Below are 14,842 nucleotides of genomic sequence, written 5' to 3' on the forward strand. Positions count from 1 at the left end.
CGGGGTTCCGCAGGTTGGTGAAGACATTGGGACTATGGCTCAAGTGCCCGGTTGGTGTTACCTTGGGGGAAGGGGAAAAGGGAAAAGGGCAGCACCTCCCCCGCTTGCGAGGCGGTGCTTAGGCTCCGCCCCTCAAGTTTAGGTAGAAATTCCAGCCTCTCTGCTCGTCCCGCCCTCTTCATTTTCATATGTACGTTGTTTCCAAGCTCCGCAGCTACCGCCACCCAGCGACCTCGTTCACTTCTGTGTTGCAGCTCCTGGGTTACAAAAGAGCTCTTCTGACCGCACCCCCTCAACACGCTCTAATTCCGGGCGACCCTCCTCTCTGTCCCCGCCCTCTCCGCGGTTGTGTACGCTTGTGCGCCGCAGAGGCTCCGTTTCTGCGGGGCGGGGCCTTTGAGAAGACCCACCCGCTGGTTTTGCCGGCTCCGCCCTAACTCCTCCAGTCACGCAGGCGCCGCCCGCTACACTTGTCTGATTAGCATAGGATCCCGGCCCCGCCCCTGCTTTGCATGCGCACCGCCGGCCCCGCCCCCGCTGTCAGCTGGAGGAAGCCGAGTAGGAAGCGGCCGCGATGTCCTTTTGTGTCCTACAAGCAGCCAGCGGCGCCGCCGAGTGAGGGGACGCGGCGCGGTGGGGCGGCGCGGCCCGAGGAGGCGGCGGAGGAGGGGCCGCCCGCGGACCCAGGCTCATCCCGGCACTACGGGCCGCTCGGCCCTCATGCCTGCCCGCCCGCCCTGCCGGAGCCCCAGGTCTGGGGGCGGAGGGGAGCGCCGCTGCGGGGGCCATGTGCGAGTGCCGCAGGGAGGCGGACAGGGAGGCGGGCTCCAGGCGGGGTCCGGTTCTGGGGCCTGTCCAGGTCACGGTCGGGACCCGGTCTAGGGCCAGACGGGGTCAGGGTCCAGGCGGGATCGGCCTCCACGTCCTGGTAGGCAAGCCTGGGTCACGGTCTGGCTGTGGCTGGGTCCCGGCCTGGATCAGGATTGGGCCTCGAGCTTGCCCAGGGGCAGGGTTCACTGGGCAATGGGAGTAAGCTTAAGTCTCGGGGGTGGGCCGGGGTGGGAGATGGGTAAGGTTCCCTGGCGGGGAAGGGGCTTCGTAGACCACGTGGGGGCGCTCGACAGGGCCTTGGGCCACCCTCCTCTCTGGGTCAAAGGTCATCACGCCGGCAAGGGAGAACTTCCTCCTCCTTGGCTCTCCCCATTTACTTCCTGATAACCTGATAGAGGTCCCCCACAGGCCAGGGGCCGGGGCGGGGGTGCGGGGGAGGCGTTGTAACTTTAGGCAACTTCCCATAGGTGTGCGCAGGTTGGGGGGCGGGGCGCCCCGGGAGGTGTAGGACTCTGCCGTGCAGGCCTGGGTGCCAGGATTTGGAGCCGCAGCTGCTGGTGCGGCAGGGATTGGGCTTGCTGGGTTAGGAGGCGGGCTGTGTGTCAAGTGTGGAAAGCTCTGAAGGGGTTTTCACGAATCTGTGCCTGTGTGAAAGTGAGAGTTCAAGTGTGAGTGTGTGATTATGAGCCTTGAATGCGAGTTTGTTTATGGAGGGTGTGCTTCAGGAGGAGTGTGTGAGGGCAAGTGTGAGCAGGAGTGAGGATTGGGGTTACACAAAGGCCATGTGTGTGAAAGTCCCCAGCAGATCAACATGTATGGACATGTGGGGATACCTGAGCATGCGTATGGGAGTAGTGAACATACTTGTTTGAACATCAGGTGCCCTTGGGTCTGTGTGCCTCAGTGTGCTCTCTTGAATGGATAATACCTAGGTGAGGGGAGATCACTGAGGTTCCTCCCAACATCTGCAGGAAACTGGGAAGTATCTTGCTTTGGCAGGGAATTCCAGGTGGGGTTGAAGATTGCCTAGGGTCTAAGATTCCCCTGTTCCCCAGCCTAAGTGGGAGCAGGAGCCTTCCAAGCCTCCCTAGGTTCCCAGGTGGAAGACCTATTGTCAGTTACTGGCATTGGAGGCTCTGGAGACTCTGTTCCCATGGCAACAGCTGGGAGGGCCTTCTTCGTGGGCAGCTTTTCCTTGGACTCTGTCCCCCATTCCACCCCCTTGCTGAGTCTGGAAGCCTGGCCTCAGGCCTAGGGTTAGGCAACCCATGTGGCAGGGTGTCTCCCCACCCCCCATCCTGGTGCTTCCCTGTGAACTGATGGGTTTCTTCCTGCAGGTGACCAGCGCCATGTCCAGCCAGGTGGTAGGCATTGAGCCTCTTTACATCAAAGCAGAGCCAGCCAGCCCTGACAGTCCAAAGGGTTCCTCAGAGACAGAGACTGAGCCTTCTGTGGCCCTGGCCCCTGGTCCAGCTCCCACTCACTGCCACCCAGGCCACAAGGAAGAGGATGATGGGGAAGGGGCTGGGCCTGGTGAGCAGGGTGGTGGGAAGCTGGTGCTCAGCTCCCTGCCCAAACGGCTCTGCCTGGTCTGTGGGGATGTGGCTTCCGGCTACCACTATGGTGTGGCATCCTGCGAGGCTTGCAAAGCCTTCTTCAAGAGGACCATCCAGGGTGAGCCTCCATCCCACTCCTGTGCCCTTTGCCCTGTACCCTCTGGGCCTGGCACCACCCAATGGGTACACTGCTGGGTACCAGTAGGCCCCCAGACTGACATGGTACTGCTTGAGGTTGGCAGTCTAGTATTCCCAGAAATACTACCTCCTACCCCCCAGAAATACTCTCCCCCCCAAAAAATACTCTTTTCCTTAAAAGTTAGATAAAACAACCAGGATGTGTTGATGGATTGGAATGGGATGGGAGAGCGGACTCAGGACACCTCCTGTGTTTCTGGTACAATAGGCCCAGCATCTTCAACAGTGGCTCTGCAAAATTCTAAGGCTTTGTTCTTGCTTCTGCCAGTTGCTGACCTCTCCCCAGCATAGCACACACCCCCTTTTTCTTGATTTCTCCAAAGCTACACCAACACAAGGCAGGTTTTTATGAATATCTAAGAGGGGCCACCTCAAATATTAGCACCTGTCTCTGCTCTTAACAAACACTGATTTTTTTTCTCACCCAGGAAAGCATATAGAAATTCGAGGGCATGAACAAGATGCTTATATAAGCATTTTTTGGGATGGACCTGTTATTTATGTTTTTACATGACCATCAGTGACTTCTGGGCTATATCACATATAATTTAAACATATTTTTTTTCTTGAGTGCTTATTGCTAGGCACTGTGCCCTTTTATGTTCTTAGTCCCCTACCACAAACCTATAAGTTGTCAGCACTATTATCTTTTTCTGATTTGTTTGTTTGTTTGTTTGTTTTGTTTTTTTGGCCGGGGCTAGGTTTGAACCCGCCACCTCCGGCATATGGGACCAGTGCCCTACTCCTTGAGCTATAGGCACCGCCCGTCAGCACTATTATCATAAGTGAGGTTTAGAAAGGTTTTTGAAACTTTGTTCAAATCTCACAGGTAGAAAATGGCAGAACCAGGATTTGAACTTGGGTCAATTTAGATCCAGAGCTGAGCTCGTAAACACCAGACTGCTGCCTCTGCTTAATACTAGTAACAACTTCAGACAGATGCCTCATGACTTACTGTGACATTGCAGTGAGTTTTGACTTGGCTGATACCCACTGGTCTAAAAACTCTGTGCTCCCTTCTGGCTCTGAAGACCAGTGAGCCAACAAGTCCAGGTGTGGGTGTCTCCTACACACCCTGGAACACTTCATTGTATGTTGGTTGTTGACAAATATTTACAGAGTGCTAGCTATAAACAGTTATTGTTTATTGAGCATTTAAATGCCATGGACCATGCTAAAAATTTTACCCATATTTTCCCCCTACTTCTCAAAATCTACCTTTGTGGGTCAGATTTTTATCACCCCAGTTTTACAGCTGGGAACACTAAGAGTCCAAAAGGTTAGGTTTGGGAGTTGCCCAAGGTCACAAAGTTGGTGAATGGTAGCCAGAGCCCTTGGCCCTTCATATACCTGTGCTTTCCTGCCCCAGCCAGAGTTCCAGGTCCTGGGGACATAGCTGGGACTGAGGTAGAACCATCTCAGCCCTTGGGCAGTTTATATTCTAGCAAAGGGGAGAATGAGGAAACACTGAATTGCACAGAATTGTCTGATTACTGCTGTGGTCTTTACTAAGAGAACAGGCTGGGGCGAGACCATGGAGGGGGAGCTTCTTGGGGAGGTGTCTTTGGCTGAGTGCAGAAGCCCCAGTAGGAGAAAGCACACTGTGAGGAGAAGCATGCTAATGGCCTGTTGCTGATTGTGTCATTTGGTCCTTGTGGGACCCTGTGAGGCTGGGAGGGCAGCTATGTGCTAGGCCCTGTTACTAGTGCTAGGGACCGTCCTGGCCCTGGTGGAGCTGCCACTGAAATGGGGAAACAGGTAATATATAAGATAAATAAGTACATTTATAGCATATTTGATAGTGCTGAGAGCTTAAGAGAAACTACAAAGCAGGGTTCAGAGGCTGGGAGGTATATGCAGAGGGATTTGGCTTTGCCATAGGGTGGCTAGGGAAGGCCTCCCCAAGGTGACTATGAGCAGAGACCAGGGGGAGGTAATGGAGCCTGTGTGGACCTCAAGGCCAGAGCTCCAGGCTGGAGCAGCATGCTCTGAGGCAAGGCCTGCTTAAGAAACACGGAGGAGGCCAGAGAGGGAGCAGAGGTCAAAAAGGTGACAGGGAGCAGGGGTGCAGGCCTTGTAGGCCATGGTTTCACTTTGGCTTAATACTGTAAGAAGGGAGGTCACTGGAGAGTTTTGTTCACAGGATGGATAGTATCTGACATAGATTTTCTTTTTTTCCCCCAGAACAAAGTTAGTATGTATGACATTGATTTTTTTTTTTTTTTTTTTTTGAGACAGAGTCTCACTTTGACACCCTTTGTAGAGTGGCAAGATGTAGCTCACAGCAATCTCAAACTCTTGGGCTCAAGCAATCCTCTTGCCTCAGTTTTCCAAGTAGGTAGGACTATATGTGCCTGCCACAATGCCCAGATATTTTTAGAGACAGGGTCTTGCTCTTGCTCAGGCTGGTCTTGAACTCCTGAGGTCAAGCATTGGTTTAGTAAGAACTTTCTGGCTGCTGTGTTGAGAATAGATTGAAGGGGGCAGGGACAGCAAGAGGCCAGTGAAGGCTGACATGACAGTGACTCAGGTCAAGGGTAGAAGCAGTTGCTGCGGCAAGAGTTAAATTCTGGACATACGAAGAGGTAAAGGCCTCCAGAATCTGTCAGGGGGTTTGTGAGAGGAAGCAAAGCTATCACTTAGGTTTCTGCCTGGGCAACTGGACAAATAGCATCTGTTTAGGACATAATAAGGTTGAGCTGCCTGCTAGATGTGCAAAATGTAGAGGCAGCTGGATATGTGAGTCTAGAGTTCAGGCTAGAGATACGGATTTGAAAGTGCCACCACTGGGTCAGATTGCCCGGAGTGAGGGGAACAAGGCACAGACAGCCCTGGGGTTCTTCAGTGGGAGAGCCTGGGGAGACACAAAACCCAAGAAGTAGCCAGTGAGGTGGGGAAAAAAACAGGAGGGTGTGGTGTCTCAGAAGCAAATGAAAGTGTTTATAAGTGTTTCTAGGAGGAGGAAGTGATCAGCAGTGTTAGATGCTCCTTTTAGGACAGCAGTTCTGAACCTGTGGGTTGCGGCCCCTTTTTAACAATGAAAATACACCACAGCATTAAGAAGGTTGAGAACCACTGTTTAGGATAAGTAAGATGAGCAAAAATTGAACATTGGCTTTAGCGATGTAGAGGTCATTGTGGCTCTTGAGAGCAAAAGAGAACATTGTGGCCACGAGAAGTGGGTTGAACAGAAGCTTGGGGTCGAGGTACACCCTGTCCGCTTGGTCCCAGCCCCTTCCTTGTCCAGACAGGGCCTCCGCCCAGCAGCCATTCCCCTCTCCACCTGCTCATGGCATCCTGCTCTCCCTTTCCTCCCCATACCCCCAGACCTGTGCTTGCCCTGGGCCAGTCAGGGCTCTCCTGTCAGCTGGGCCCCCTCCGGGCCCTGGGAGGCCGCCACTGGAGCCCTGCCTCTTCCTGGCAGGGAGCATTGAGTACAGCTGTCCGGCCTCCAACGAGTGTGAGATCACCAAGCGGAGACGCAAGGCCTGCCAGGCCTGCCGCTTCACCAAGTGCCTGCGGGTGGGCATGCTCAAGGAGGGTGAGCACTGGGCAGGGGCCTGGGCAAGGGCTGGTGGCACTGGGTGCACGTGCTGGGTGGGGGCAAGGTCTGGGAAGTTCTAGTGTATGGACTGGGGAGGATGGCTCAAGCAGAGCCAGCCCATGGCAGTGCCATGGTCACAGTCTTATCCTACAATTCAAGGGGTACGCCTGGACCGCGTCCGGGGTGGGCGGCAGAAGTACAAGCGGCGGCCAGAAGTGGACCCACTACCCTTCCCAGGCTCCTTCCCTGCTGGGCCCTTGGCAGTAGCTGGAGGCCCCCGAAAGACAGGTAAGCACTGTGGGTCCCTAGGACTCTAGGGCTAGGGCTCGGGTGGGGCTAGGACATGGGAGGCCTATCTGTGGTATTGTTCACCCAGCATGATAGTCATCTTGGGCACTGGGACCCAGATTTCCTCTTTATCTTACTCCTTTCCCCAAGAAATGTGAAAAATGCCTTTTCTCGCATCAGATACCAAATATTACAACTTGGGACAGGGAAAGGTTTAGAGCGTGTCACAACCAGACTGCCTTTCCTTGGGAAATAGTGAACCCTCTTCCCTGCAGAGGAAAGCCACAAGGGAATGACTCTGGGAAGATGTGTGGCCCCTGAGGCCTGATGGATGGGCGTGCTCCTGACTCTAGTCCTCCAACTGTCACTGTAGCCCCGGTGAATGCACTGGTGTCTCACCTGCTGGTGGTTGAGCCTGAAAAGCTATATGCCATGCCTGACCCAGCCGGCCCTGATGGACATCTCCCAGCTGTGGCTACCCTCTGTGACCTCTTTGACCGAGAGATAGTGGTTACTATCAGCTGGGCCAAGAGCATCCCAGGTAAAGGGCCTAGGTGACCTGGGGCTTCCCTGAGTGGGCCAGGCCATGCCTGGCTCTGGTGCACTTGCTCAGCCAGGCCTGCTCCCCACTGCTCTCTAGGCTTCTCATCGCTGTCGCTGTCTGACCAAATGTCAGTACTGCAGAGTGTATGGATGGAGGTACTGGTGCTGGGTGTGGCCCAGCGTTCACTGCCACTGCAGGATGAGCTGGCCTTTGCTGAGGACCTGGTCCTGGATGAAGAGGGGGCACGGGCAGCTGGCTTGGGGGAACTCGGGGCTGCCCTTCTGCAACTGGTGCGGCGACTGCAGGCCCTACGGCTGGAACGAGAGGAGTACGTCCTTCTGAAGGCCCTGGCCCTTGCCAATTCGGGTGAGAGTCCAGGGCAGGCATGAACGGTCTCTCCATGAGGCCTTTAGTTTTTAACTCTGTGATGGTGGCACAGTCCCATTTTGCAGATAAGGAAAACTGAGGCTTAGGGAAGAACAATGACTTGCTGAAAGTCACAAAGCAAGCCAAGGGCAGGCCCTGAACTGCACACAGGATTTTGAACTCTAGTGCCATGCTAACATGGAAAGGTAAACAGTTTAGGGAGAGGGAGGGAAGGGAGGGTAAGAGGTGGCCATAGTTAAGGGAGAAAGGGTGGGCCCTGGCTTATGGCAGGAGCAGAGTGGTGCCTCTCAGCCAGCCTATCAACATATCTGTTTGATATACCCTTAGGCCCCATCTGGCATTGCCCAAGCAAGGTGTGTGGGTTCTGCCCTTTCCAGAGATGGCCCAGGTCAACAGTTCCATTTCCTCTCCTTGCAGACTCTGTGCACATCGAAGATGCTGAGGCTGTGGAGCAGCTGCGAGAAGCCCTACATGAGGCCCTGCTGGAGTATGAAGCTGGCCGGGCCGGCCCTGGAGGGGGTGCTGAGCGGCGGCGGGCAGGAAGGCTGCTGCTCACACTACCCCTCCTTCGCCAGACAGCAGGCAAAGTGCTGGCCCATTTCTACGGTGTGAAGCTGGAGGGCAAGGTGCCCATGCACAAGCTGTTCTTAGAGATGCTTGAGGCCATGATGGACTGAGGGAAGGGGTGGGACTGGTGGGGGTGCTGCAGGACCTGCCAAGGATGAGGTCAGCCCCAAGAGGGCAAAGCTGGAGTCTGGGCAGTGCCACAGCCTGCTGGCAGGGCCAAGGCAATGCCATCAGTCCCTGGGAGCAGGCCCTATGCCCTCCCCTCCTAGGGAGTATCAGAAGCTGGGAAGATACATGCCCAGGCTCTGGGCACAGTGCTGTCCCTTGCAAGCCATAACATGCCCCCAGAGTGCAGGGGTACTTGCGGAAGCCATAGGGGACTGCAGGGGATGTGTGGGAGGCAGAAGCCTGAACTCAGGGAGGGAAGGGGATAGAGGCCAGTTTCCCAGTGGGTGATGCTTTTGCTGCTGCTTAATCCTACCCCCTCTCCAGAGCAGAGGGGCATTTGGAGAGCAAAGGCCCCTTCCCCCTTCGCTCCTCATCATTTGCATTGGGCATTAGTGCCCCCCCTTGAAGCAATAACTCCAAGCAGGCTCCAGCCCCTGGACCCCTGGGGTGGCCAGTGTCCCCCCATCAGCTCCCACCCAGCCTCCTCAGTGGGCAGGGAGAGCACTGCCTCTATGCCCTGCACAGCAATAACACTATATTTATTTTTGGGTTTGGCCAGGGAGGCACAGGGACATGGGGCAAGCCAGGGCCCAGAGCCCTTGGCTGTACAGAGACTCTATTTTAATGTATATTTGCTGCAAAGAGAAACCGCTTTTGGTTTTGAACCTTTAATGAAAAAAAAATATATACTATCAAGCTCAAGAACACCATGTGTTCAGTATGTCATTGGAACAAGGGTTGGGGATATACATGGTAAATAGCATGTATATCAACAAAGATACACGCAGTTACAAAACGTTAAACTGGTGCCTGGCATGATCAATTCTCGGTTTCCTCATCATTCAGCAGCATGTTGGGGATTCCACGGGTGATGGGGAACAGACGTCCAGACTCTGGGCATTGCAGGGTGCCCTCCAACACATCCACCTGCGGGTGGGAAGGGGCAGACCTGAACACTGGCAGCCTCAGTGTGGGAGGCAGGTGGGAGGGGAAGGAAGCGATAGGCTGGTTCTCACCTCCAACAGGACGTGGTGCATTTTCCTCAGAAATTTCTCATCATGCTCATATCCCTCAATCGGCTCTTTGGGCACCTCGACCAGGTGCAACTGTGGGTAGGCAAGAGACCTCTGTCAGCTCAGGGCATCCGCGACCCTACACCTCAGGCCGGGATCGGGATCGTGCTTCCAGAGGCTGCAGTGTGCCCGTCCCCCCTTCCCAGGGCGTGCACGGGCCGGGGGAGGGTTCTCACGGTATCCGCCGCCTCCAGGAGCGCCGCCCACTCCACCTTGGGTATCATACGCGCCACGAACTCAGGGTTGAACTCCACGGGGTTGATGCGGACCTCGGTGGCCTACAGGCGGAAGGCTGTAGCTACGCGGGGACCGAACCCCAGTTCCCCACCCCACCCGGGAGAGGGGAGTGACCGCCCCGGATCTTACCTGGAGGCGCAGGGGGAAGCCACGGGGCCCCACCCCCCGCACATGCGAGCTCAGCAGATTGTGGGTGAGCAGTTTCATCTCGCCAAAAGAGCTCTCGCCGGACCGGAACCGGAAAAAGTTTGCCTTTCTGTCCCGGTCACTTCCGGGGCTGCTCCGCTCTCTATGTTATCCGAGGGCCGGAGGACCGGAAGTGGCGAACTTGCTGGAACTTCTCGCGCTAGCCGGACCGAGGCAGGTAAGCGAAAGACCTGTGGGATCATGCGTTGCTACCGGAAGCGTCTGCGCGAGGTTGCTGCTGCGCGTGCCCACTGGCTTTGACTCAGCCCCCATTCTCTACAAACCAAATGTAAAATGCATGTGATAGGTGGGGCAGCTGCAATGCGGGGGCTCTCATTGGATGCACAGTAAACATGTTTTGTTCATACATAGGCCCCGGAGACCATCGTCTTCCTCCCCTCCAATTAAGAGACAGGAACACCATCCTGTCTGTAAATTAGTCCCAGAAACACAGCAACACCTCACCCTTGAATGCAAATTATCTGCGGCACTGCCGAGGCCTCGCCCCATTTGTTATTGCGTCAGCGGCTCAGCTCCCAATACAAATGAACCTAGAGTGCCCGCAGCTTGGTGGGTGTGTAGCGCCTCACGCCTGCGCAGTGGAGGGACTCGCCCGGGGGCAGGGCCCCGTCTTGTGCGCCGCTATCCACGTAGCGGCGGAAGCCAGGCCCCGCCTTCTGGGGCGGCCCCGGCTGGGAGGCGGAGTAGTTGCGGTCACGCTGCGGGGATGGGAGTGAGCCGGCTCTGCGTTTTGAGACGCCGAACTGGCTCTGTACTCGCTGGTGCTGTAGCGACAGCAGCAGCGGCGGCAGGAAGACAGCAGCAGAAAGGAGCAGAAGGGTGGGTGCCTGGCAGGGCCCACAGGTTCAGCAGCGCCGCCGCAGCCATGGCTCCGATCAAGGTGACCGCTGCCCAGCCCTCCGACCTCCCCACTCCTCCATTCTTTTCATTGCCGCCCCTTGTCCAGCTCCTCTGGGGGTGTCGCCTTTTTTTCCTGGCTTCTGGACCCCTCCCCGCCGCCCTAGAGACCCGTCTGTCCCACTCATCCCCTCGGAAAGCCCCCTTAGGTCCAAGGCCGAGCTCTCCCCTGGGTTCCCTTCACATCCCTGAGACACTCATGACAGGTTGCCACCATTTTCAGGCAATTGAATATCGCGGCCTCCATCATCTTCTAGAACCTGCCAGAAAGAAAGGCAGGCCAGCTGCATCCACCTCGGGCCCCTTTCTACCTCCCTACTTTTTGTCCCCCACGGTACCTTCGCCCCGTCCCCACTTTTGTGTTAGTACTGGGCATCATTCACCCCATCTTCTGAAACAGTTGTCCCTTAGTGCCGCCATGGTGTCTTCCCCCATTCCACTCCACGATCTTCTTTCTTGCTTTTTTTTTTTTGTAGTTTTGGCTGGGGCTGGGTTTGAACCTGCCACCTCTGGCATATGGGGCCGGCGCCCTACTCCTTTGAGCCACAGGTGCCGCCCTTCTTTCTTGCTTTTATGGCTAATTCCCACCCTTCTGGAACCATCTCCAGCTCCTTGGACCCTGTCCCCTTGCTCTCAGTCTTTTCTGAGACTCTCCCCCCACTTACCTTCTACTTCTTCTACTTCCAACCTCTGGGATCCTCAGACTCTCCTTCACCTCTGACTCTCCCTCTTGTCTACTGTCCTGGCCCCTTGAAGCCCTCACACACTCCGAAGCAGGTGGGTGGGAGATTCCTTCTTTATTCTACATCTCCTGGATGTGGGGGCCCTAATTTTCCCTGTTCATCTTCTTCATGAGGATGAGACACTTGAGCCTGCCCAGGATCCTCTCCCTCCCTGTTGTCACAGCCGCCTCTGTCCTCCTCCTCTGGCCACTTATCCAACCCCTTTCCAGTAACTTAGCTTATTGTGCAACCTCTTGCAACACGTGGGGAGGCCTTCTCTCTCTTTCTCTGTTGTCATCAATGGGTTCTTAAGAGGAGCAGGGCCTCTTGAAACCTTGAGGATGTAGGGTAACCAAATGTAGGGGAGAAAGAGAGGGACCTTTGGAAACTCTGACAGGGCTGGAATTTTCTGCTGGATTTTAACCTTCTTTCCAGCAGGCTAAGCTACCAGGCTTTCTAGTTCCCTCCTGGCTCCTTTACCCACCCTCATTGTGGAGTCCTTCCCTCTAGGTAGGAGATGCTGTCCCCTCTGTGGAGGTGTTTGAAGGTGAGCCTGGAAACAAGGTGAACCTGGCAGAGTTGTTCAAGGGCAAGAAGGGTGTGCTGTTTGGAGTTCCTGGGGCCTTTACTCCTGGCTGTTCCAAGGTGAGCCCCTTCCCCTCTAAGGATCAGGAATTGAGATCTTTTGTATTCTTCTTAAGTCCTCCACATAGTCCTTATAAGATAGTTACAAAAGCATTTCAGTGTGATCAGAAAATAAGCAGAAGGACTGGAAAGGTAATAGTACCAAGAATGTTGGAGAAAGGGTATTGCAGTTAAATCCAGCACTTCATATTGGTCCCGTTGAGTAGTGATGGGCACTGTGGAAGGCACTTGGGACTCAAGTAAATAAGATATAGTTGTGCACATTAGAAATTCATGGTTGGCCAGGTGCAGTGGTTCATGACTCTAATCCTAGCACTCTGGGAGGCCTAAGTGAGTGGATTGCTTGAGTTCAGGAGTTTGAGACCAGGCTTAGCAAGAGTGAGACCCCATCTCTACTAAAAATAGAGGAAATGGCCAGGCATGGTGGAGTATGCCTGTAGTCCCAGCTACTCAGGAGTCTGAGGCAGGGAGTTTGAAGTTGCTATGAGGTCGGCTGACACCATAGCAGTCTAGCCTAGGTAACAGAATGAGACTCTTATCTCCAAAAAATGAAGTTTATGGTTTATTTATTTATAGAATGGTCTATGCCATTCTCTGTGTCTGATCAAAGAAATTGAGGCAGGGCAGTGAGCAGGGCCTGGAGATGAAGGGTGGGCTGAGAAGCAGATGCAACTGTCCTTTTTGACTCTTCGTTTCCCCTTGTCAGACCCACCTGCCAGGGTTTGTGGAGCAGGCTGAGGCTCTGAAGGCCAAGGGGGTCCAGGTGGTGGCATGTCTGAGTGTTAATGATGTCTTCGTAGCTGCTGAGTGGGGACGAGCTCACAAGACAGAAGGCAAGGTGAGCTGTGGGGCTTAAAGGGGGTTGGGGCTTGGTAGGAGATTTTTCTGTGACCTTTATTTTCTCTCTCAGGTTAGGCTTCTGGCTGACCCCACTGGCGCCTTTGGGAAGGTGAGTGTGCCCCCAACCTCCACCCTACAGAATAGTTCCTGTGCTAGGGCTTGTAAGCAGGGACTTGGAGGAACATGGCAGTGTGGGGAGCAGTGGGGGCCTTCGCCAGTTCTGGAGGTTCTTGATACTTTCGTCTGTTTTTCTCTTAGGAAACAGATTTATTACTAGATGATTCATTGGTGTCCCTCTTTGGGAATCGACGGCTTAAGAGGTAAAGTGCTGGGTCCTCCGTGGGGTTCTCTGGAGACTCTGGCTGCTGCCTCCCTTCCTGTCTCCATCCCAACCCCCAGGCCCAAGGTGATGCAGCTGGCCTGCCTTTCTTTCTGGCAGGTTCTCCATGGTGATAGAAGATGGTGTAGTAAAGACCCTCAACGTGGAACCCGATGGCACAGGACTCACCTGCAGCTTGGCACCTAATCTCATGTCGCAGCTCTGAGGCCCTGGTCCTAGGCTTGTTTCCTCTACCCGATCCCATCTCACTTGCCAACCCTGGGCAGAAGGGCCCGGCCCAGCCTCTGCTGGGGCTGCCCATTGGAACCTTGGCAAAATTTCTACAATAAACACTTCTCATTCATGCCTGTCTCCTTGGTTTTGAACTGTTGCCTCACTGCAACACTGCCTCACTGAGCACCAGGCCTCATGACATAGTCACACGTTAAGCAGTGAGCCATAAAGGTGGCAAGTAGGGGCTAAAGGGGAGAACGTGAGAGACCCTAACTTAATTAAGGAGGGGTCAGAGGAGGCCTCTTGCTGGAGATGTTACTAAGCATCAGTCAGGGAGCTGGGAAGGAGCCAGGGGCCTGAAGGGCAAGAGGAGGAGCAGTCTATACAGAGAGAGCGTTTATGTCCAGGCCCAGGCAGGCATGAATTTGGCACACCCTGGGGCTTGAGTACTTGGTCTCTGGGTGCTGACTGATGTCACTGAGGCTAGTAATCCTAAAGTAGAAACCTTGGCTCCAGGAACCTGCTGTTGGGGTGGGCCAGCCCCACCATCCTTTCAGGTTTGAATCTCTCCCTGGGAGTACCCTGGTGCCTTGGGACCATTTGGCAGGAGGGACTCAATGGGGGCAGCACTTATTTAGTCCAGGAGGGCACCCTGGAGGAAAAGTCTGTGAGCTGTGACAGTGAGAAAATACTGGCAAGGCCTGCCCAGTGGTGGGTATGGGTGAGAGGGCAGAAGCCAGGATGTTTGGCATTCATTTTGGGGTGTTGAGGCCTTGCTATTTTGGGGCCTCTGTCTCTTGGCCCTGGGAAGCTGTGAGCATGGCAGAGATTGTTAGGCCCCCACTGTGTTTAGGGGCTCACAGTTGGGAGGTCAGTGCTTGTAGAGCACTTATTACATGCCAGGCACAGGGCTCTGTGCTTCAGGTGTGGTGACAGTCCTCACAGAGGTCCATTCAGACGGGGTTAGGGCATGTGCTTTCATCACTGTGCAGAGCTGCCCTGCATGTGTCAGGCTCTGAGGGCCCTCCCTTCCTTGTGTTCTCCAGGGGCTTAGGCCCAGAGCTGGCTGTGGCAGGCCACATATTCATGGGCCTGCCACAGCCAGGCAAATGACCCTTAAGGCAGTGGGAACAGCTGCAGGGATGGAGGAGTGGATTGGCCCTAGGCTGCCAAGGGTGGCAATGGCAGCTGGGGTGAGAGAGGATGCTGGCAGATCAGTGGGCATCTTAAGCCTATAAGTGGTTGGCCTTCTACCTTACTGGCACCTCAGCCATGAAGATTTTGGGGCTCAAAAAACAATACCCCCAAATGAAGGCCTCAGAAGTAGCCTCAGAAACAAGTTTTTCTCTGACCTCCAGCCCACTTCTCCCTCAATCTCATTCTCCCAGCAGGCTGGCCATCAAACTAGAATCCTAATTCCCCAAGGCAGATCATCAAAAACAGCCTCTTTTCCCCAAAGCCAGCTATAAAACCTAAAAAGACTACTGTTAATTTTCCCTCTGCCTTTCTCTGTAAAAATGGCCATAAAGAAATTATCTGACCTACCTTGTGTGATTACAAGTCATAAGATCCTCATTCCAGTGAG

At 54.7% G+C, this 14,842-nt stretch overlaps 3 protein-coding genes across 5 annotated transcripts; 2 read left to right on the forward strand and 1 right to left on the reverse strand.

Annotated features, from left to right (window-relative positions):
• The first annotated feature begins 529 nt into the window (after positions 1 to 529).
• ESRRA (estrogen related receptor alpha) lies at positions 530 to 8,785 on the forward strand. 2 transcript variants are annotated; one of them, XM_053559864.1, is made up of 7 exons: positions 530 to 752; positions 2,169 to 2,505; positions 6,010 to 6,126; positions 6,289 to 6,417; positions 6,791 to 6,958; positions 7,058 to 7,289; positions 7,766 to 8,785. In XM_053559864.1, exons 2-7 carry the CDS (start codon positions 2,181 to 2,183, stop codon positions 7,788 to 7,790), a joined length of 996 nt encoding a protein of 331 aa, XP_053415839.1. In that variant the 5' UTR covers positions 530 to 752; positions 2,169 to 2,180; the 3' UTR covers positions 7,791 to 8,785. The 2 variants fall into 2 exon arrangements, with proteins under 2 accessions (XP_053415839.1, XP_053415838.1); XM_053559863.1 differs by having other exon boundaries at positions 532 to 752; positions 7,058 to 7,327.
• Positions 8,786 to 8,872: 87 nt separating this feature from the next.
• Positions 8,873 to 9,653, reverse strand: TRMT112 (tRNA methyltransferase activator subunit 11-2). Its single transcript, XM_053559868.1, has 4 exons — positions 9,523 to 9,653; positions 9,333 to 9,434; positions 9,100 to 9,189; positions 8,873 to 9,010 (listed from the first exon to the last, which is right to left on the reverse strand). Exons 1-4 carry the CDS (start codon positions 9,598 to 9,600, stop codon positions 8,903 to 8,905), a joined length of 378 nt encoding a protein of 125 aa, XP_053415843.1. The 5' UTR covers positions 9,601 to 9,653; the 3' UTR covers positions 8,873 to 8,902.
• PRDX5 (peroxiredoxin 5) lies at positions 9,619 to 13,387 on the forward strand. Of its 2 annotated transcripts, XM_053559866.1 has the most exons (7): positions 9,619 to 9,757; positions 10,336 to 10,480; positions 11,730 to 11,864; positions 12,571 to 12,702; positions 12,775 to 12,813; positions 12,963 to 13,024; positions 13,144 to 13,387. In XM_053559866.1, exons 2-7 carry the CDS (start codon positions 10,466 to 10,468, stop codon positions 13,247 to 13,249), a joined length of 489 nt encoding a protein of 162 aa, XP_053415841.1. In that variant the 5' UTR covers positions 9,619 to 9,757; positions 10,336 to 10,465; the 3' UTR covers positions 13,250 to 13,387. The 2 variants fall into 2 exon arrangements, with proteins under 2 accessions (XP_053415841.1, XP_053415840.1); XM_053559865.1 differs by lacking the exon at positions 9,619 to 9,757 and having other exon boundaries at positions 10,248 to 10,480.
• Positions 13,388 to 14,842: the final 1,455 nt, after the last annotated feature.

Source organism: Nycticebus coucang, chromosome 14, assembly GCF_027406575.1.
Source record: "Nycticebus coucang isolate mNycCou1 chromosome 14, mNycCou1.pri, whole genome shotgun sequence".
Lineage (NCBI taxonomy): Eukaryota > Metazoa > Chordata > Mammalia > Primates > Lorisidae > Nycticebus > Nycticebus coucang.

What these genes read in the sequence shown, in the direction of transcription:
- PRDX5 (XM_053559865.1), top strand. Translation starts at nt 10,307, where the DNA reads ATGGGAGTGAGCCGGCTCTGCGTTTTGAGACGCCGAACTGGCTCTGTA. An exon ending in CAGCCATGGCTCCGATCAAG is followed by an intron (nt 10,481 to 11,729) that starts GTGACCGCTGCC and finishes CCTTCCCTCTAG; the next exon opens with GTAGGAGATGCTGTCCCCTC. An exon ending in CCACTGGCGCCTTTGGGAAG is followed by an intron (nt 12,814 to 12,962) that starts GTGAGTGTGCCC and finishes TTTTTCTCTTAG; the next exon opens with GAAACAGATTTATTACTAGA.
- TRMT112 (XM_053559868.1), bottom strand. Translation starts at nt 9,600, where the DNA reads ATGAAACTGCTCACCCACAATCTGCTGAGCTCGCATGTGCGGGGGGTG. An exon ending in TCCTGGAGGCGGCGGATACC is followed by an intron (nt 9,190 to 9,332) that starts GTGAGAACCCTC and finishes GCCTACCCACAG; the next exon opens with TTGCACCTGGTCGAGGTGCC. An exon ending in TGCACCACGTCCTGTTGGAG is followed by an intron (nt 9,011 to 9,099) that starts GTGAGAACCAGC and finishes TCCCACCCGCAG; the next exon opens with GTGGATGTGTTGGAGGGCAC.
- ESRRA (XM_053559863.1), top strand. Translation starts at nt 2,181, where the DNA reads ATGTCCAGCCAGGTGGTAGGCATTGAGCCTCTTTACATCAAAGCAGAG. An exon ending in GGTGGGCATGCTCAAGGAGG is followed by an intron (nt 6,127 to 6,288) that starts GTGAGCACTGGG and finishes CTACAATTCAAG; the next exon opens with GGGTACGCCTGGACCGCGTC. An exon ending in CTGGGCCAAGAGCATCCCAG is followed by an intron (nt 6,959 to 7,057) that starts GTAAAGGGCCTA and finishes ACTGCTCTCTAG; the next exon opens with GCTTCTCATCGCTGTCGCTG.